General features: G+C 39.2%; 1 protein-coding gene across 1 annotated transcript in view; it reads left to right on the top strand.

Moving 5' to 3' along the window:
- Window positions 1–21,274, top strand: part of VPS13D (vacuolar protein sorting 13 homolog D (S. cerevisiae)) — a gene marked incomplete at its 3' end in the record, with an annotated part of 105,995 nt that overhangs the window by 82,885 nt on the left and 1,836 nt on the right. The window contains exons 34-42 of the mRNA XM_008589879.1: window positions 246–320; window positions 3,348–3,554; window positions 4,777–4,866; window positions 8,066–8,206; window positions 11,896–11,970; window positions 15,395–15,497; window positions 16,485–16,637; window positions 18,574–18,709; window positions 19,876–19,923. Coding sequence (XP_008588101.1) covers window positions 246–320; window positions 3,348–3,554; window positions 4,777–4,866; window positions 8,066–8,206; window positions 11,896–11,970; window positions 15,395–15,497; window positions 16,485–16,637; window positions 18,574–18,709; window positions 19,876–19,923 — 1,028 coding nt within the window. The remainder of the gene's footprint in view (window positions 1–245; window positions 321–3,347; window positions 3,555–4,776; window positions 4,867–8,065; window positions 8,207–11,895; window positions 11,971–15,394; window positions 15,498–16,484; window positions 16,638–18,573; window positions 18,710–19,875; window positions 19,924–21,274) is intronic.

The raw sequence follows: 21,274 nt of genomic DNA, 5'->3' as shown, positions 1-21,274 counted from the left end.
CCGGACACGGAAAAAGACAAAAAAAAAAAAAAAAAGCTTTAAAAAATACAGCCAATATAAAGAAAAGATTCTTAAAATGTTCAGGGTACATTAGAAGTCTCAAATTAGGAGCCCATTTATGCCTAGAGAAAGGAAGTGTTTTAGTCATCAGTTTCTGAATTTCTTTCTTTTTTTTTTTTCTTTAATTAGTCTGGATTAATTTACATTAAATTATTTATAAAAATCATATACTATGTTTTTCATAGAGTTACAACTGGCGAGGCTACAGGAGCTGGGATTCAGCATGGATGATTGTCGCAAAGCCCTTTTGGTGTGTCAAGGTAACTCGAATGAGGCTTCCATTATCTGCTGTTTGTCTGGATGATATGCTTCCATCCCATTGCCTCCCATGTTCCCACAAGGAGACTTAGGGAGCTGGAGTACATTTAGAAGACCCTTCATGTGTCTTCTGTGAGCTAAATATAATCTTGGGCCAATAATAATAACAAGCGGCAGTATTTATAGTGGGTAAGAGTAGGGGCTCTGCTGCCATCTGTGGGATTATGCCTAAATGCCTCTAAATCAGAATCCTGCCCAGGCAGAATGATTCAGAGCCTCAGTTGGCCTTGGAGCCTCTGTTGGCTCAGGTTGCCCAGTCCCCCACCGGTGCACCCTGCCATGTGCTCCTGGGGTCTGGTGCAGAGAGACCCTCATCCTGGGAAAAGGGGAGCAGCCGGAGAGGGGGCCACCCCCTCGCCTGTCATGCAAGGCACATTTGTGGGGAACCTGGTGCTAAATCAATCCTAGACGACCTGCTTCTGCTTGGGGTTTCTTAAGTAGCAGAGCAGCTCCCTCGCTGCTGTCTAGTGAGAGCCCTTGACACAAGGGTTTGTAAAAGAGGCTTAAGAGATACCAAATAAACAAAACAAAACAAAACAAAAAAAAAAAAAAAGGAAAGAAAGAATTGAAGGGAAAAAAAAAGAGAAAAAAAACAAAACAAAACAAAAATAAGGACTCTGGAGTTGACTGCCTGGGTTCAGATCCTTACTCTGCCACTTAGTAGCTACTTATAAGAGACTTGGGATAAATTGCTTAGCTTCTCTGTACCAGTGCTTCCTTATCTGTAAAATGAGGATAAGAAGCCCTCCCTCAGAGGTTCCATGCAATTAAGTTATTCTATGCAAAGCATTTAGAAAGTGCCTGGCACACAGTAAGTGTTCTGTAAATGTTAGCTGGTGTTACTAGTGGAAGTGCTAATGGTAATGATACTGTTAATTATGACCATGTATTGATCTCCTGTACACCTGTCTCTGTGTTTTCTTGTTGAATCCTGATAACCCTTGGAGACAGGCATGATTATCCCCACTTCTGATGAGAAAACTGGCTCTGATAGGTTAAGTAAACTTGTGTGAGGTTACTTATCAATAATGGCCTGCAGTGGGCTTACCAGGTCTGCCTGACTCCAGAGTCACTTCACTGCATCACAGTCTTCCCACCTCCCTCTCTATTCCTCTTTCTCTTAAAAAAGAGAAATACAGCAGTCTTTACACTTTCCTGCATACTCTTTCTATTTCTCTTTGTACTGTGTATATCTATACATATAAACGTAATATTTTACATATTGACAGATTGTATTGCAAATACAATTTTATAGCCTTTTTGTAAAATTTTATTGAATTATAATTATAATTTTATTATGATGTACTTAATATTATGTCAGCAGCATCTTCCCATGTCATTAAGATTATTTGTAAACACTGATTTTTTTTTTCACATTGACTCTGAGAATATATTATAATTTATTTAACCATTCTTCACTTGCTTTCCATTCTTTCAATATTATACACAGTTCTGTAATAAACATTTTTTGGTGTGAACTTTTGTCTGCATCTCTTAAGTATTTCGTTGGTAGAAAGAACTAGTATTTTAAATACTGGACCAAAAATTTTTCAGGCTCTTTCTTCAAATTAACAAATCTTTTTCTAAAAATATTGCACCCAGGTTACACTCTGACAATTATGTGTGAAAATGCTCTTCTTGCCATATAACTGTTTACATTAACTATTACCTTTGTCTTTCTGGAAAAAATGAAGGTGGACCTAGTTCCTTGTGTTTCTAAGTTTTATTTTTACCCAGTCATCATTTCTTTTTGGTTTAGTTAACTTTATATGCCTTAATGTTTACTTTTCCTATGTTTTTTACTCTTTCTTTAACAATTCAAGCACATTTTTAAAAAGTTCTAAGAGTCTTTTGGATTTCTTTGTTAGTTTTTGTTTCTAATTAAAAATTTTTACTAACTAAAGCATAATTTCATCAGTAATAAAGATTATAGCAACCAATGTTTATAAAGCCGTTACTACATGCGAGGCTGTGCTCTCAGATCTTCACATGTACTCTTTTATTTCCACCTCATATCAGTCTTTGAAGTGGGTACTGTAGGGCACAGAAAGATCAACCAGCTTGCCCAAGATCCAGTAACTAGTATGTGCAGAACCAGGATCTGGAGCTGGGCCATCTTGCTCTAGGGCCCGTGCCCTTGACCACTCATGCTGTTCCAGGCACTAGCCTCTGCTAGTTGCGTTCCTCTGCTTTGCTTTCTTTTGGGTGGAGGGGGGGGGGTCAGGGGACTTCAGCAATCTGGTTATATTCAGGCGGCTGTTATTTAACAGTTCTGTATTACACACATGCAATTCTCCTGTTGCTCTCTGTTCTCAAGGAATTTGTGATTGGTTAAGAATATAAGTTATACACAAAGTAAGACACTGAGAATAAATACAAAAATGCACATTGATATATGCAAAACTATATAGTGAAAATTAAGTATTTAAGTACCCGGTGGCACCTAGAATTTGGATCTTCTCCTGTCCTGTTCTCTCCCTCCTTCAACAGATGTCATAGTAAAGGAGGGATGGCTTCCTGGAAGTGTTTTGAGCCAGATCTTGAAAGGTGTGGTAAACTTGAGTGGAAGGTGTGCAATGAAGAAGGCCTTATTGCATTTGCTTAAAAGCGGAATTCCTATTGTTATGCTAGTTTCTGTCTCTCTCTCTCTCTTTTTTTTATAATCCCTCTATAAGATGACTGATAAGGGGATCTAAACCCTTGACTTGGTGTTGTCAGCACCATGCTCACCCAGTGAGCTAACCAGCCGCCCCTATGTAGGGATCCGAACCCATGGCCTTAGTGTTATCAGCACCACACTCTCCCAAGTGAGCCATGGGCTGGCCCGTTTTAAAGTAAGAATACTTCTGGGATCAAGGCTCTCTTGGGCTGCCCAGGAGGTTCCTATAAAACTTTCTCTATTTCTGCTATGAGTTGCAAGTGTAGCTGTGGAAATTGGTGGAGCTCATCACCTTTTAATTTCTTTGAAGGCCAATTGAAAAAGGCAGCAAGTTGGTTGTTTAAGAATGCGGAACCTCTGAAGTCTCTTTCCCTGGCCTCTAACAGCCGAGATAGCCTGGGGGCTATGCCAGCACCGCTGATCTCTGGAATGGAGATCAAAGCTGAGAGTGTGTGCATCTGTTTTATCGACGACTGCATGGATTGTGATGTTCCTCTCGCTGAGCTCACCTTTTCCCGTGAGTATTGTCCTGATTTTCATCTTGAATATTTTCAGTGATTGCTGAATTATTTGGGACCTGTGTTTTTAAACGTTTTTCATGCTCTCCTGTACTTAGAAGTGTGGACGAAATTTAGATGATCACTTTACATATTTCATTATGTGTTTTTTAAAGAAATTTGTGTTTTTTTGCTATATGTGGCCTTCGGCCTATAGCTTGAGAATAACAGAAATTGTCATTGATAAAGTTTTCATTATATTAACAGCTTTAATTTTTGATCTCTCCATTTTGCTTCTTTTTATATATCTAAAGATTGTCATGAATAGTCTTACTAAAGGCATCTAAAAGATAAGCTTCTACTCTATGTCTTAAAAGTAAAAAAATAAAAACCAGGATCTTACTAGAAAGCTCACCTCTGAGTCTCCTCCATAGGGCCGTGTGAGAGGTGAAACACTGTTCGTATGTGAGCTGTCCTTTAGTAGAACTGGTAGCAGGATAGGAGTACTCTCTCCTTAGGTGCATCATTGCAAGCAATGTTAGAATGAGGCTTCTGAGGAGAGTGAATGAAAACCTCCCTGCTGCGTTTACCTCTAACTTTTCACTATTTCCATGTTGCCAGCCTCATCTCCCTTCAGGTAAAGTTTAGTTCTGGGGCTTTAATCTGACCTTTTGCACATCATACAGGTTATCCTTATACCTGTGCTTCTAGGCACTGCCAGGGCCACTTGATTAAAAGTAACACCTGGAATTTTGACTGTTTTCATGAATATCTTTTCTTCAGAGAGTAATTTGATTTCTTATTTTTTTATGGTAATCTTAAAATTTCAAGCTAGTATTTATCAGGACATGATTGCTGTTATCACTCTGCCTTCTTTCCATTTGTTCAGGTAGAAATACTTTTGTGTGTGTTCCCACAGGCGCTCATGCAGCTGGGTGCCAGGGATGGGACTGGTGGGGAGGCAAGTGAGGAGCTTGCCTTAGGCACAACATTAAGGGGGTGCCAAAAAACTCAGTAATCAAGATAAATATTTTAATGCAATACTTTTAAAAATCAAAATTGATGCAAAAAAATACATGATGAACAATATCAAGATTTTGTGTGCTGTTCATTAGTACTCTCAGTACTGTGAGATCCATCAGTATTAGCTGTGGCTAACATCTCTTTAATGTGATTTGTCTGCAAAAGTCAGTTTTGGTAACTCCTGCCCTGTCTCTGCAGTAACATTTGCTTTCATTGCAGGTCTGAATTTTCTTCAGCATGTAAGAACTAGCCCTGAAGGCTATGCTCACTTCACCCTTTCTGGAGATTATTATAACCGTGCTTTGTCAGGTTAGTATAAAGCATATGTTATCATGGGATTTAAAAATAAATTTTAGGGCCGGCCCGGTGGCGCACTGGAGAGTGCGCCGCTTGGGAGCGCGGTGGCGCTCCCACCGAGGGTTCGGATCCCATGTGGAGACCAGTTCCCGCTCACTGGCTGAGTGCGGTGCGGGCGCAGCACCGAGGGTTGTGATCCCGTTGCCGGTCCCCGGTACGGGCGCAACACCGAGGGTTGCGATCCCGTTACCGGTCAGTAAAAAAGACAAAAAGGAAAAAAAAGAATTTAATGTTTGCCCAGACCCATTGCTACATAAATTTTACATGAGAGAAAGGCCAAGGGCAGGGTGGGGCGGGACATAGAAAGATTAAAAGCAAGTGACTACATAAGCACAGAAGATGTAGATTTTCTATTTTTCTAAAAATGTGTCTGTGTTGTTGCTGAATTATTTTTTCTCAAGTTTTCATGGTTAATTCTTTTTGATCCTGGGGTTTAGCTCATTCCAGATCATGACATTGCTCAATAATGAAGGATCATTTGTTTGGCTCTGATACTAAACTTCAAGGAATATTTATGTCCATAAGCATTTAAACCTCTAGTCTCCTCACTCCCCACTGGACTTGTTTCATTAGATGTGTACTTAGTCAGTGATAATGTATATTCTGCCCTGCCTGCTCCCTAAAGCAAAACACAGTTGGTTAGTGTATTGCTACAGGTAATTGTATTGCTATGCTAATTGTCTGGCTAGGTGACTACGTGATTTGTAGGGCTACAGACAATTCATAGCTAGAGCCAAAATGTTTCATTATTTTAGTTACACTAAGTTTTCCATTTGTATTATCAGGGCTAGGGGTTAGGACCCACAGACCCTTCAAATCCATTGTATAGACTGGGTCACAAACCCCTCACATGCTTGGCTGGGTCATCAGACACCTCACACGCAGGTCCATGCTAGGTAATTGGGAAAGATCCCAGGAGCCATTGACAGATGACAGGAGCTCAGTCCTCAGCATTCTCAGCAGTGGCAACTTACAGATCTGGTGGCAGTGGCGGCAGCAGTCTCCCCGTATCCTCCCTGGAGCATCCTGGGGCCGGGGGGCCACAGGTCAGAGCCACTTGTCCTTATACTTAAATCCATAATCCAGGACAGCTGGGCGCACGTGTGTATTTACATCAAATGCTTGGCAAGATTCTGAACATCTGAGGGGCCCTGACCATTTTCCTTCACTTTCTCTACAGTCAGAGCAAGCTGTTTATGGAGACATAAAGCCTGGATAATACTCATATTGCAAGCATTTTCAGGCTTCTTTCCTCCCATTGAAAAGACCAGGGTAAGGGACAACACATATTGAAATTCAGAAGCCAGCATATATGAGGGTACTTCAAAAAGTTTGTGGAAAAATAGAATCGAAAGATAGTAAGAATCTTTCCATGAATTTATTCAGGTCCCTTCATATTAGGACCAAGTGATTTGAGCTGTGAACTTCTTTGCCTTGAAGAGAGTTTAAGGATGTTCTTATCAGAATTGCTAGCAGGTGTGGACAGGTTAAGCAAAGTAGTGCTATGCAGTCCAGGGCTTAAGCCTACTGGTGATTGCTCCCGTTGATTTCAATTAAAAATCAAGCCTTAATTTGCTGTGCTGCTGCTGATCTAGAGCACATATCACATTTAATTTTATGTTAGTTAGCATTTTCCCTCTGTTTTGGATTCACTTAAAGGTAACACTCTTATTTCCTCATTGTTTAATGGGCCATTTTCCTAGTTGAGGGAAACTTACAGGGTATAAGGTAGCCGTTTTTCTGAGAAGAATTTATTTTCCCAGGCTGAATATTGTTGCTTACTTTTAAAGTTGTACAAATATGTTTAGGTCACTAAATGCCAAATGGTATACTAATGCACCTACTCTGTGTTACATATTGGATTGGATTTGCTCTATGGCTGATTGAGTGAGTATATTTAAAAGTCTGTTAAAAATTAACTGGGCTTGAAAAGTTGAATCTTTCAAATCACAGTGAGATACCATTTTTCACACCCAACAGATTAGCAAAAACTAAGTGTGACACTACTAAGTATTGGTGAAGATATGAGCCATAGTTCCTGCTTTTAGACATGTAAATTGGTACAACCATTTTGAAAAATAATTTGGCATGACCTAGTAGAGTATAAGCATTACTCAACAACCCAGCAATACAGTGCTTCTAGGTCTATATCTTTGAGATTATCTTGCCTATGAGTACTAGTAAAGGTATACAAGACTTCTTGTGGTAGTAGTACTCTTCCTAATAGCAATAAAACTGGAATCAAGTGAAAATCTTCCAGAAGTAGAATGGCTAAACAAATTGTATATTCATTAGTGGGTTACTATTCAGTGCCAAAAACAAATGTATCACCACAGCTGCCTGCATCAATACAATCCAATAATATGCTCAAAGACATATTGTTGAGCAAAAATAGAAACTTGGAAAAAAATATGTACAGGATTCCATTTATGTGAAAATCACAAATAGGACAAACTAATCAATATGTTCTTAAGAAATGCATGCATGTATGGCAAAATTATAAAAAAGAGCAAGGAAATGATTAAAAATTCAAGCTAGTTTTTACCTGGAGTTGGGTGGGAGAGGATTGGTGGGAAGGAGGGGAATGAGTTGAGGGACTGGCACTTAAGGGCTTCAAAGGAACTTGTAGTTTTATAGTTCTTAAGATGAATAGTGGGTACATGGGTGTGGTATTATTATTCTATAAACTGTACATATATGTTTTACATACCTTTTATACCAATGACATATTTTCAGATAAAAGTATTTGAAAAAGTTAATGAGCCTCCAAATGTACCTATTGTTCATGTAAGCAGGAGAATCAGATTTAATAATTATTTTAGCCACTGTGTTAGTTTTCCAAACTGAATCTGAAACTCCTTTTTTCATCTTGAGTTGCTCAGGAACAGGCCTTGCCTGCTTTTTCATGGAAGAGGGCATGTATGCTCCCTGCTCTTCTTCCTGCCATCTCTCAAAGACCATGGTGGGGTAAATATATTCTTTTCCACTCATATCCTTTGGGCAGCACAAAACATCATTTTGTTGTGAAATTGAATTGGAAATAGAAAGCTATTAAGCTCTAGTTTGTCCTTGCTGAGCATTTGTGAGCAGTGTTCCCCTATAAATTCTTGATGTCTGCCGAACAGATGTCTTATTTCCTGTGTTCTTTTAGGCTGGGAGCCATTTATTGAGCCATGGCCATGCTCTGTATCCTGGCAACAACAGGCAGCTAGTCGTCTCCATCCTCCTCGACTGAAGCTGGAAGCCAAGGCCAAACCCCGCTTGGATATCAATATCACTTCTGTACTAATTGGTGGGTGGAAAGTTGTCTTCACTAGATTGGTACCTTTCTGTACGTGAAGTCTTAGTATAGAAGGCTATTAATCCTAGTTTAGCAAATACCTGGGCCTGTGCCAGGCATCACTTATTCATCATGGCTCCTTTTCTCATAAAACCTAATCTGGCCTCATGATTCTTCTCAACCCATTTCTCTGGAGTTGGCATTCTATATTAATACTATCAGTGATCATTCAAGAGCTTAGCCTATTTGGGAAACATAAATGGCCATGATGAATTTTCTCCTCATAATGCTTGATCATTGGGGTTTATTAAATGTCCCAGGAGTGAATTCAGACTCACTTTTCTCAGGCTATTCACAGAATACTTTTTAAAAGGTATGATTTTGACCTTGTCTTTATAGCAGAATAAGTTGCCTGTGCTGTTTCCCATCAAGTATCATGTTGACCTAACTCTGAAATGACCTGCTTAAAGGGTTGCCAAGCTAATGGTGTGCTGAAAGTTTCTTTGGCAATACTGCAGTGTACATTCCTGGATTTGATGTAGTGAATGAGAACCACTCTATCCTTGTATTTCTGTCATGTAAAAGAAGAGTAACATTATCATAATGCAATCATGTGGTATGTACCTTCACTTTGAAAACTCACATTTACTGTTTGATTTATTGATCTAAATGATCTGATTTTGGCAATACTGTAGTTATCTTTGAGTGAAAACACATAACGTTGCAAATTGTGAACTTTCATCAGTGTGTGTTTTGGATTGAGGCTGTTAGGATATTCACTGTCCTACCCATGTCAGAGTAAGGTGGAGAGAATGTGTAGTGAAATGGGACCATAAGTTTTTTGATCCCCCAAATTTAAAAGCATTGCTTTTAAGTGATCAGATTTTTATTCATTAATTTGCCTGGATAATAAATCACCTATACAGTAGTAAATTGACCTGATGATCCTTCTGAACTGTATTATTTTGGCTTCTATGTTGTTTCTCACATAATCTGTTAATCTGGAAGATTAAAGTTTGCGGTAGTTTTTTGAAAAGCTACAGTAAACAAAGCTTACCTCAAAAGGGTTCTTGTTGGTATTTCTTTATTTTTTCTTCTTGTTAGTATTTCTGATGACCATCTTCTGTTTCTCTTGTATCCATGACAGCACTAAATTTGAAAGCTGAGGAGGACAGGATTACTAACAGTGAAGGTAGGGTTTCTCAATCTCAGCACTACTGACATTTTGGACCAGGTAATTCCTGGTTGTGCAGGGCTGTCCTGTACATTGTAGGATATGTAGCAACATCCCTGACCTCTACCACCTAGAAGCCAATATAGCAACCCCCCAAGTTGTGGCAATCATAAATGTCTCCAGGCACTACCAAATGTTTCCTGAGAGTAATATTATCCTGGTTAAGAATTATCAGGTTAAGGTACAGGACAGAGGACAATGGCTTTCTAAAGAAGGCTTCATGTGAACTAAGCCTTACAAGTTGAGTAAGAGAGTCCACAAAAGAGGAGCTAGAAAGCAGGAGCTAGAATGAAAACATACTGACAAGAAACAGCTATATGAACAGAGAAGTAATGAAGTGCAAAAAGCAAGGGTGAACTGTCAAAGCCTGGAGAGGTTGTCAGAGGCCAGCTCTGAGGCTGAGATGAGCCTCAGGAGAAAGAAAAAAAAAAAAGTGGTCTGCATGTGCTATAAGTTCCTACACATTGTCTTTCTCTTCTGTGGTCCATAATAGTCATATGTTTGCATTTAAAATCAAAACTCATTCTCTTCCTCTGCATTCTGGGCAATTACGTAAATGTTAACCTCGGCACTAATGATTTGACTTTCTGTGGTGTCAATTCCAGTTTATTGCTTCCAATGTGGAGATTAATTTTGCTAACTGCACTGAAGTTTTCTTGCAATTCATCTTTTCATTTGATCCTGTTCCTTTGCATGTTCTCTCCTAAATTTATGCTTCTCTTTCTTAGAAGCTATGTCATTTATATACCAATGAGAATGACAGATAACCTCTTGCAGTAAATTATTTTCAGAAGTTTGCTTCTAAAAGAGAGAAACAAATGCAAGAGAAGCAGTCATCAAAGATAAACTAAACGGTTCTTGAGTTTAAGGACACTTATGCAGAATAAAAAGAAAAACTGTTTTTCTTGTGGCCTCTAACCATCAGTATAGAGTTTCTTTCATTGATGGCAGTCAGAAAACCTTATTTTCATAACATATTACTGTTGATACTTTCTTTAAAGATTCTTTTCATTAAAGATTGTCTTGTGGCATATTTGGCTGGCAGATGGGAGGCTAAGGGACTCAGGTCCTGGCTCTTCAATGAATTTAACTGTGTGAACTTGGGCAAGTCACTTAACCTCTTTGTGCTTAAATCTCCCTGTTTTGTAAAATGGGAGTAATACCTACCTAACAAGTTTGCTGTGGGAATTAATTAGAGATAATGTCTATAAAGCACGTAAGGTTCTTGAAGAAGGCACTATATAAATACAAAATAATATCTATTAAAGTTGATTTATTTGTTGGGAAAAAAAAATTTTTTTTTTTTCCTTTTTGTCTTTTTTCGTGACCGGCAACGGATCGCAACCCTCAGTGTCGTGCCCGTACCGGACCGGGACCGGCAACGGGATCGCAACCTTTGGTGTTGCGCCCGCACCCCGCTCAGCCAGTGAGCGGCCGGTCTGCATGTGGGATCCGAACCCTCAGTGGGAGCGCCACCGCGCTCCCAAGCGGCGCACTGTAGCAGTGCGCCACCGGGCCGGCCCTGGGATTGTATACTTTTAATAGGCCTACTAAACTGATGGTTGGACATTTGTTTTGAAAGTCAGTAGGTTTTAATCTTGTTGAACTGATCACAAACTTTCAGATTTTATTCAAGAATGTTTAGTTATATTCCTCCAAAAGTTGTGCTTTTTATTCAGGCCATCCTTAAAATGAGCCCTTGAAATAGCCCTTAATACGAAATTCAGCCTAAGGGAACTGCTGATTTCTCACTGTTTCTTTAGCAGGGGAAAGAAAATCTTAGCCTCATTTTGACATAATTGTTGGCTTTGTTCAGTAAGGGCTGAGATGCTGCAGGGTAAACCTGGATAGCCTGGCACTTCATTGAATTTATTAGGTTCGTATTCCAAGGGCATTTAATGAAAATATCAAGTATAAATATTCTCAAAACTTCCATGCTTAATGTAGAATTTAAACAATACTATGAAATAACTCCTTAGTAGAGATTGTTTAAATTTGGAACACAGACTGACTCTTCCTGTGAATTTTTGAACCCCCTTGGGACTAGCATTCTACTGCTACTACATTTCCCAATTGGAATGGAGCAACCTACACCGAAATCTGTACTGCTTGGCTTTTGTAACTTTTCTATGCCATTTAAGAACAAATTTTTAATTTAAATTAAAAATCCTCCAAAAGCTTGTTATTCTGTTCAAGAGAATGTTCAATGCATTTTTTTCCCCCTCAGTTCTGGAGGTGGGGAAAGCATGCTACTTTGACCCAGCTTTTACAATAAACCTAACATAAAAAATGTGTTCTCACTTTGTCTAGTACATTCTTAGCTCTTAGTAATCATTGAATGATCCTATAATTGCACGATGCTTGCTATTTTTATCATGTTCTCAATCTGTGCTTTTTGTTTAGAAGTGAGTCTTCTTATTCACTGTATTTATTCTTACCCTCTAACTTTGTCTCTCCTGTCTACCAGGCCTTCCCCTTGTCTACCTTAGAACTAGGAGTACAGCCAGTCTGACTAATCTAGAGCACCAGATCTATGCTAGAGGTACAGTATAGCCAAGCGAGGGCTTGCTTTATTTTCCTGTTTTAAGAACTGCCTTGTACATCGATTTTTTTGTGAATGGGAGCTGACGGGGGGGTATACTCAGTTGTGAGTACTTTGCTTAATTAACAGGAAAGAACATTTCCAACTAATGAACAGAGTGGCACTTTATATCAGAAGTAAGTGATGTGCTGATTCTTATATTGTCTCTCTTGCATCTCCCTTAACCTTTGGTGGAAGTGGATGGAATAAAATCCACAGTGTAAGAGGCAGACATATCCAATGTCAATTAGAAGTGATTTTTCATATTGAAAAGCAGGTGGCTGGAGAAACACCATCCTCCATCGTGCTGTGCTACGACTCTTTGTTTATAGAATACTCAGTGAACATTTGTTCTCATGGAAATGCGAGGGGCTCTATGGAGTAGGAGCTATTATGATAAGAATAGAGCTAAGAAAAAACTTCCCAGTAAATAATCACTTAGAGACAAACCTTAATTTCTTTAAATATTAATTTATGTGCTTACCAGATAGAAAAGAAAATGTTCTGTATTTCTATGTCTGACCCTTTAAGGTTCCATGAGAATTTGACTGGTAAGTGAATGTGGTGGTGAACACCATAAACAGAGAAGAACTGGACTTCCAAGGTTTTCATTTCTTTGTTTTAAGGAGTGTGATTTTATTCGAATGGCTTATTTTTGTACACTGCTGATTTCAGATCGTGGGTCATGATATATTTTATAAAAAAAGGCCATTTGAGCTTCTTCTACCAGGAATGCAGAACAGGAATACTAATACACAGGGGCATTGCTATGTGTTTTTTTTTTCTTGATGGTTTTACTGGGATGGATGTTTGAAGGAGGGCCAACAAAGAAAGCCCACAGTTGAATCTTCATTAATTCATGGATTTATACTTCGAAGCTTTTCTACATGTTATTTAATCTTTCAGGCTAAGCCAAGCATTATTCCTCTCTAGCTGATGAAGATGGTGAGGCTATGGGCAATTATGTAGTTTGCCTCCATTCACATGACTACCTAGTAGCAGACCTGAGACTTCAATCTGTTTCTTAGGATTTACAAACCAGGTCCTTTCTGATAGACTGAGCTGCTGATGGGCAATTATGTAGTTTGCCTCCATTCACATGACTACCTAGTAGCAGACCTGAGACTTCAGTCTGTTTCTTAGGATTTACAAACCAGGTCCTTTCTGATAGACTGAGCTGCTGATATCCCATGAAAACCTATACTGTTTATAAATGGCCAAATTACTCTGTGAAACAAGTCCAAAAGGGTAGAAATTTCCTTAGCTGGAGCCATTTGACGCTGAACTTGGATGTGAGAAAAGCTTTAGGTTCTTTCAGCTTGTGAAGAAATTGGGTTTGGTCACTAGAGACAGATTTTCTGAGGCTACCAGGGAATAATGTTCTCTTTGATGGACTTGGGAATTTTTCTCTGGTGCTTTGCCAAAGGCAAATATGCAGTTTATTTGGACCCTAGTTCAGAAGATGTCAGATTTGTTCCCTTATGTTGGATTTGAATTTGTGTGCACTCCATGAATTTTTGTTCTCAGAGGAGTGGGTTATTACTGAAGTCTGTGCTATGTCTATTCAACACAGGAAACTTGGGGACCTGAGCACAGTGCCTACCCATACTCTTTAATTCCAAAGCAATGTACCGGTGAATATCTTTGTATGGATTCCTAGCACTTGATTCTGTATTACAAAGTGATCAAAGCCATCTGCCACCTGTTCTATTTTAATCTAATTTGCAAATGGAAACTTACAGTCTGGCTCACAGTGGGATATGAAAGCACATCTGGCTCCTTTTCCTCCTGGGTCCTTTATCTACTGCAATAAAAGCAGCTCTGTCATAGCACTCATGGAGAGGGAGGTGCCTTTCAAAGTGCCACGATAAATACTATTTACCCTGCAGACAGCTCTTAAATTTTTTACTCCCCCTCTGCTCTTGTCAGCAGCCTCACAGCTACTCCTTAATTTTCTACTTCATGAACACTTTTTTTTTTTTTAAAACAAACCTTGGGAATTAAGTGAGGCCATCGGAGCAAGAAATGGGCATATTCCTAGGTGGAGATTATCTTTAGAAGTATTTGGGGTGTCTCTAAATGACTGACCATAGCATTGTGGGAACACACTGGAAACTGCTCATTTATTTAGCAGATTACTGTATCTTAGACTCCCCTGAGCTATTGTTGTTACCAAAATAGAACTTGCCTTCACCTGAAATTGCTTGTTTCTTGGTTTATAGTACCAACTTCTGAAAACTTTAAAAGATACAAAGGGAAAAAAGAAAGTGATAGCTTTTTAAAAGGCAGTGATAATTACTGACTGTTAGGATATTGCCCCATGCCTTATTCAGGAGGTGGGAGAAAGCAGCAGGGCATGTTGCAGTTTTCTCAATTTTGTTAGCAGGAAACATGTGGTCTTTTAGGATGAACTGAGTTTTGCTATAGTACTTTCTGCAGTCAGTGTTTGCAGTCTCCTCTAGATGTCGTTTTCTCCATAGCCACAGACCATTTGGGTCACGGTCTTTCTCAGGCTGTCTTCGTGCTTTAAAGTGGGACACGTAAGATTGGGCTGCACCCTGTCTTGTTGGTAGTGTGCATGTGCTGTGAGCATGTCAGCCAGGAGGCTTCCCTGCCTTGGATTGCTGCCACCTTTTGGTTCCTGCTGCCACCGCCCTCTTTGTTTATCTGGCCAGTGGAGGAGACATAGGCCCTTGGTCAGAGGAGCTCATGCCCCTCCTCTCAGCACTCTGTCCCACGCCAAACCTCACAGCATGGGCAGTGGTGCCCTCAGAGGGGACTGCAAGGCAGCCCGCGTGCCAGAAAGCCTTCTTCCACTTCCTTAAAATATTTATAGGCAGGTCGACTCTGTCTAGAATTTGGTTACTTATAGTTTTGTGTTGATCTTGTTTTTTTTTCAGTTTTTCTAATTAGAAGCTCTTTTGTGAAACGAAACCATATTTTATTGCTCCTTTTATAGCCTTCATAGTACCCACCTTGTAGCAGGTAGTGGTATCTATGTTGAAAAAAATGAGCTAAAAATTTCATTTAAAATGCTTTGGGATAGTATATCTGTGATTTTTCAGGGAGAAAAAATAACTTAGTATAAGAGAATAGGAAAGAATGTTTAAAGTTTGCTGTAACATATAATATGACTGAAGGGTAACTTTTATATAAAGGGAGGCTTTGTTAAAGTAAAGGCTTTTTGGACAAAGTTTAAATAAATAAGTACATGATATATCTTGCAGAGCTTCCATTTGTCCTGTCAACAACCCTGCGGTAGTTCCTCTCTCATACCTCCACCTTCAGCCCCTTTGCCTCTGGGCCCTGTCTCCAGGTGTGGGGAGGGTCTCTGCCACCCAGATAGAGGTGTCTGCTAATAGCCTTCTTCTGTTTGTCATAGCAGAGGTGAAAACCCCCAAGCGCCGGCAGCCATTTGTCCCCTTTGCTCTGAGGAATCACACCGGATGCACTTTGTGGTTTGCCACCCTGACCACCACGCCCACCAGGTAAGGAGCACTCAATCTGCTACCCTGAGCCATCTCTGCCACCAAAGTGTCTTCATGCCAGTCCAGCAGATCAAGTTGGGCTCTTTCTTGAGGCTCTTGGGATGATATTTGAATCAATAACTTGCTGTCTTGCTGAGATTTATGACATAAATTATGGTTCTGTGTAGAATCTATAGTCAGAGAAGTAGGTCTTGAGTCTCAATCTAATCTTGTTCTGGTATACATTGTGTTTACAGTAAAAGTCAAGCAAATTAATGATGTGAGTAGGAAGTATGAAAGAAAGTCTTTCCATCTCTTCTCCTCAATCTCTATTTCCCTCCCCCTTTTTAAAGAAGCTGTATATGGTTATTAAGGTAAAAGTTTTCCATTTTTCTTCTAAGACTGCTTTGCGAATGTTCCCTATCCACTCCCAACCCAAAAGAATTATTTTCCATGCCTAAAACACACTTCAACTGAGATGGAATTGGGTGGACTTTGTAGAACAAACGAGAGTTTACCTAAGCCAAGTGAGAACTATTTCTAACCACTTTCTGCCTGTTTGGATCTTGGCTCAATGTTCTAAATACATGGTGTTCTTTCCAGCTTAGGTAATGAAGTACATGAAAATAGTAATAGAATCAGTTGATTTGAAACTGCAGTTCACTGCCTCCACTAAGTATGATGATGCTCTAGAAGAGGTTTTTTTGCTTGCTTAAATGCTACTTTAAAAAGTCGTGCCTTAGTTTACAAGTACCAGACTTTACTGCTGGAGCTAAGTGGCTATATCATGACAGATTTCAGCTTTTTCTAAAATTTCATATAAGTTGTGATTGAGCATGAAGATAACTGTACTTACTGACCTTTTAGGTCGTCCTTTGTAGTCAGGTTATGCTGCCTTATTGCTGTGAGGTCGGTTCCAGGAGGCTTTCTGCTCCTCAGCACAGAGCTCTTATGAGAGGGAGTTGGGGAAAAACAGGGACAAGCTGGTATCGTCTGATTTGGTTCCAGGGCTGCACTGTCTCACAGTGGGAGTCCAGTGGTGGTTCCGGAAGGGAATGGAACATTTCTTGATGATGCTCACAATGTTAGTGAATGGCGAGAAGTTCTCACGGGTGAAGAGATTCCTTTTGAATTTGAAGCAAGAGGAAAGTTAAGACACAGGTAACGTATGATTTATTCTTTTCCTTAAAAAATAAAACATGGATGTAAATGACTGTTCCTAGTGTTTTGTTTTTTCACTTTCCTTATTGATGATTTTAATGTTTTAATTTTAAAAGATATTGTGAAAATCATTGTTTTCTTTTAAAAATATAGACTGTCTTGGTTCTTTCCATTAATTGTCTTACATGTGAGGTGATAACCTGTATGTTTCACATAATTTGGTCAAAACATAGACAGATCATGATACTCAAGTTCATTGCTTCCTGACCTGGTTTTCATGATGCAATGGTGACATGGTATTTTTAAAAGACTCTCATAGCATGTTGATTTCAATTTTATTATACATGTGTGCCACAAAGCACTTTTAGCAAGTGGATAGTTTCAGGAAGCAGAACCTGATAGAAGCAGAAGTGATACAAAAATACCAATTCTGAAAAGGTTAGGAAGACTGGTAGTTGATATACTCTTGAAGCGCCAGCCAAAGGACTGTAATAAATGTGGTAAAAAAGGTTTTATTTGGTTACAGAGAGATTATGAAAATATCTATCAATGTGTCCCGTTATTTGCAAATATTTTTAAATGGAAGATCTGACCAGTGGATATGAATAGTTAAGATTTAGTACTTGAGCCTCATATTTGTTTTCAAGCTAAGCTGAAATTGAAGAGATTGGCTTCAGCCTTCTGTAGCATGTGCTTTCATGGTGCTTTAAGTCTTCGTGTACAAACCTGCTCCTAAGTCAAGCACTTTTTGTATAGCTTTGTACCTGCACGTGTTGCTGCTGAGTGGCAAGAGTTTTGAATGTGTTGGTCTCCAGGGCTTTACATGTAAAAAAAAATTGTTTTTAAATCACTATGCTGGGCATGTGTATCTGGAAGCCACCTTCAGGGCCAAGTGGTGAGCATTTTCCTGTCCTTCCACACAGTGCTTGAGGAAGCTAACTACAGAATTGCTGGTAGCATTTCTTAATAAGCACTGCTTCTGTTGTACCAAAAAGGGTTTGACCTCTTTGTCATTTCCGTTTAGTTTTCATGTTTTGAAACCCATTTCAAGTCTCCCTGTTCTGCTTGAATTCATCAAAATAAATGCCTTTTCTGGCTTTTCCCCCCTTTGGCACACTGTACCCCACTCCATGCCTCCCTCCCCCTTTCCTGTCAGCCTCAAATCCAGTTCCTCATTTCAGGCTTCTGGCTTGAATTAGGCAAAATCTAAAATAGAATTAAATGTGCAATTTCCTCCCGTTCCTCCTGTTCTGCCCACTGCCTTCTGCTCCAATTTCAGCCAAGCACTTCAGCCCTAAAACCCAAGGGCTCGGTCTTGTACAACACGTCTGCAGTCACGTAGGGCTACAGCTGAAGCCAAACAACTGAACGTGGTTCTCAGAGAAGTAGGATGTTCAACAGAGGAACCAAGAAGAGATATTTTTATGCATGTTCAACAGTATGGTTATATGATTAAATTGCTAGTACATTTTTTACCACCCCATTGAAATGATTTTAGCTGATGTCCATATTTATAAAGGTTGGGGTGGGATGGTGTACAAAGGAACCAAGAAGAGATATTTTTATGCATGTTCAACAGTATGGTTATATGATTAAATTGCTATTACATTTTTTACCACCCCATTGAAATGATTTTAGCTGATGTCCATATTTATAAAGGTTGGGGTGGGATGGTGTACAAGATCTGCGTGGTTTGTACAATGGGAGGGTAAATGCCACTCTTGCTAAAGCTTTACAGATCTTGCAATTTGTGTTGTGAGCATAAAACCCAGTTAACCTATTCTCTTGATTTCCCTTGCATTAGATAACCCTCAAAAGGCTTAGCCAACTGGGTTTTTATGCCATCATATAGTGAATCAGATTTGAGTCTCTGCTTCTACTTTTCCTCCTTTCTTGAAATTGTGCTTAATAATTTTTTCTGTGTTCTGCCTGACAGACATACCCACGACCTCCGAATTCATCAACTGCAAGTGAGAGTTAATGGCTGGGAGCAAGTGAGCCCAGTGTCTGTGGATAAAGTCGGCATCTTTTTCCGATATGCAGCACCAGATAAAAATTCATCTTCCTCTACGGTGTGTGGCTGTAGAATAGGTGTTTAATGGTAAAATTGTGCCACAGCCACATTCCCTTAAAGCCAAGCAGTCAGATGGTTAAGGCTGTAATGACCTTGCTCTTGTGAAATTTTCTTGTTCTTTTTTTTTCCCCTGGTTCTAGGAAGAAGACTTAAGATTATATTGGGTCAGTCATAGGCATTGGCAATCAGTCAGTCATAGGCATTGGCAATCAGTCAATGTGTAGATAAGCCAGGCAATCAATGGTTAATTTCAGTAGGAAAAATAAGACTTAAAATTGACAATAACACATTACCCCACCTGCACAGATCTGTTTCATGCTCAGCTGGCTTGACTGACAGTTTACCACTCTGCAAGACCTGAGTATTGGCTTTATTTCACGTATTGTTATGCTTCCTTTATCCACTAACTTTTTACATTTCTTATAATGCTGCTCCTTGATCCTTTTAGCTCTGTGTCTCCAAGTCCTTCTCTGTGGTGCAAAGATGGATGTCCACTGTTGTTTATTTTCCGATCACACATATTCTCATACACCTTTGCCCTATTTTTACCCCAGCTGATAGTCTTAGGGGTTGGAGGGCCAGCCTGGGGAGTGATGCAGGTAGCATCCCCAACTGGGAGTGCAGATAGAGGCTGGTGTCCTGGCCCAGTGCTCACTCATTCTTCATAGTATGACTGCACTCGTTTTTCGGTAGCCAGCAATGAGCTGGAAAGGGCAGATTTGCAGAGATGTGTAGCTTTCCTCCTGCTTGCTTTCTTCATGAAACATATTCTTGGATAACAGTGTTCTACAAGTGTTCATTTTCACTGTTGCTCTCTGGTGCCCCCAAGTTCCTTAGAAAAAACTAGAACTTTTTTTTCAGTGTGACTTTTCTGCCTACATTCATGCTTGGGAATTGAAGGACAATGAACCTTCCCCTGCCCTGTACCTTTCATTTGTATTGATACATTCTGGAGAAATTTTGCATACATTGAATGGTTGTAAAATGAATATTGTTATTTTGATGTCTTCCAAGAGAAAGATGTTTTATCTTCGTAGTAGACCAAACTTTACCTGAAAGTGTTTACACACACCACCCTTTCAAGCAATTACATTGTCATTAAATGTCATAATGCTGTTATTGTCTTAGGTCTGTGCTGACTCTGACTTTTGGAATCTTTCTTAGATTGGCAGCCCAAGCAGCAGAACAAATATTATACACCCCCAGGTTTATGTGAGTATGATTTTCTGTTGTCATTGGTTATTTAGTATATACACTACGCCTGAACCATGCGTAGGTATACATTTCTTATTGTTCAGAGGACTATGACATATGTGTGATTGGAATTTATCTCTGCCCCTTTCTATTAATGATTACCTTCCTTTTCCAAAGACTTGCAAGAAAATGTTTTCACCTAACTCAGCACGTGAGACTGAATGTTAAAGGGAAGGAGAAGAAAATACAAATGTTTTGGTCCAAGGTCTCTTTTTCTTTCTGTGTTAAAATAGTAATTAACCCTGGCATGGCTATATGTATTTCATAGGTTTGGGTCGAAAGGTCATGAAAGTAAATAAGAAGGAAAAGTAGTAAGATTTTTTTCCTATTCAACTTTTGAAACATTATCATAAGATGACAGAGGCCTTTTGCTTATAATTTCTTTTTCCTGAAGATCATAAGTTTTGAAATGTGAAATTTCAAGTAGGTTTGGAGGCAATGACATTTAGGATTTCAAATAGTTACTGGCCTTGATTCTTTTGGGGCTTTATTGGGGGTGGGTAGGTGGAAACTTTGAGCTAGGATGTTTTGTGCCTAGGATTGGTGTCCCTCTAAAACCCCTCCAGAAAATTATAGTTTGCCTTTTCAATTGTACTTCCCGGAAGTCTTGATTCAAAACATGGAGCTCCTCATTTTATTGTGTATTAGGTTAATTTCCACACACTGTTTGTTTTAATAAAAAAGTTGGCAGAATGAAAAGCTTGAATACGGTGTCATTTGTTTCTCCAGTAACAAAGCATTGTCATTATGTTCTGGATACTCGTACTTTCAGAAACTTTCTCTTTGGTATACCTAATGTGAGATTTTATACTTAAAAAAAAATTTTTCCAAAAAAAAATTTTTCCTGTCACATGGTAGTAGCACAAAGTGTGTTTTGAATGTGGGAATGAGCATATGGAAAAATAATGTAGTGGCTGCCACCCAAGACCAGAAATAATTTTTCCTCCATTATGTTGAATTTCTGAACCTCAGTGTCCTATTCATAAGAGTGATTATTGAATAGAACCCAGAGGGTTATTGTGAAGAAAGAAAAGTTTGTTTAGAGTTTTTTGAAATATAAACATTGGTCTTTCCATAGGCATGTTAACAAGTAGTATGAGGGCCTAAAGAGTAAATTTTATGACATTTAGGAAAAAAAAGAAGTTGTTACTTGTTCCTATGAAAGGCACTTTCAATACAGACAACTCTTTCTTATACACTGTCTGAATTTTACAAAGACAAGTTTTAATCTCTGAAAACTTCCTTCTCTTTTTCTGTTAGAACAGTGGGTAGTACCCAACCCATTGTTAGTGTTCAAAGAATTTTTTCT

This window comes from Galeopterus variegatus, unplaced genomic scaffold (genome assembly GCF_000696425.1).
Source record: "Galeopterus variegatus unplaced genomic scaffold, G_variegatus-3.0.2 Scaffold138, whole genome shotgun sequence".
In the NCBI taxonomy this organism is placed as follows: Eukaryota; Metazoa; Chordata; class Mammalia; order Dermoptera; family Cynocephalidae; genus Galeopterus; species Galeopterus variegatus.
The sequence above is the reverse complement of the archived record's forward strand: the minus strand, read 5'-3'. Positions and strand labels throughout refer to the sequence as shown.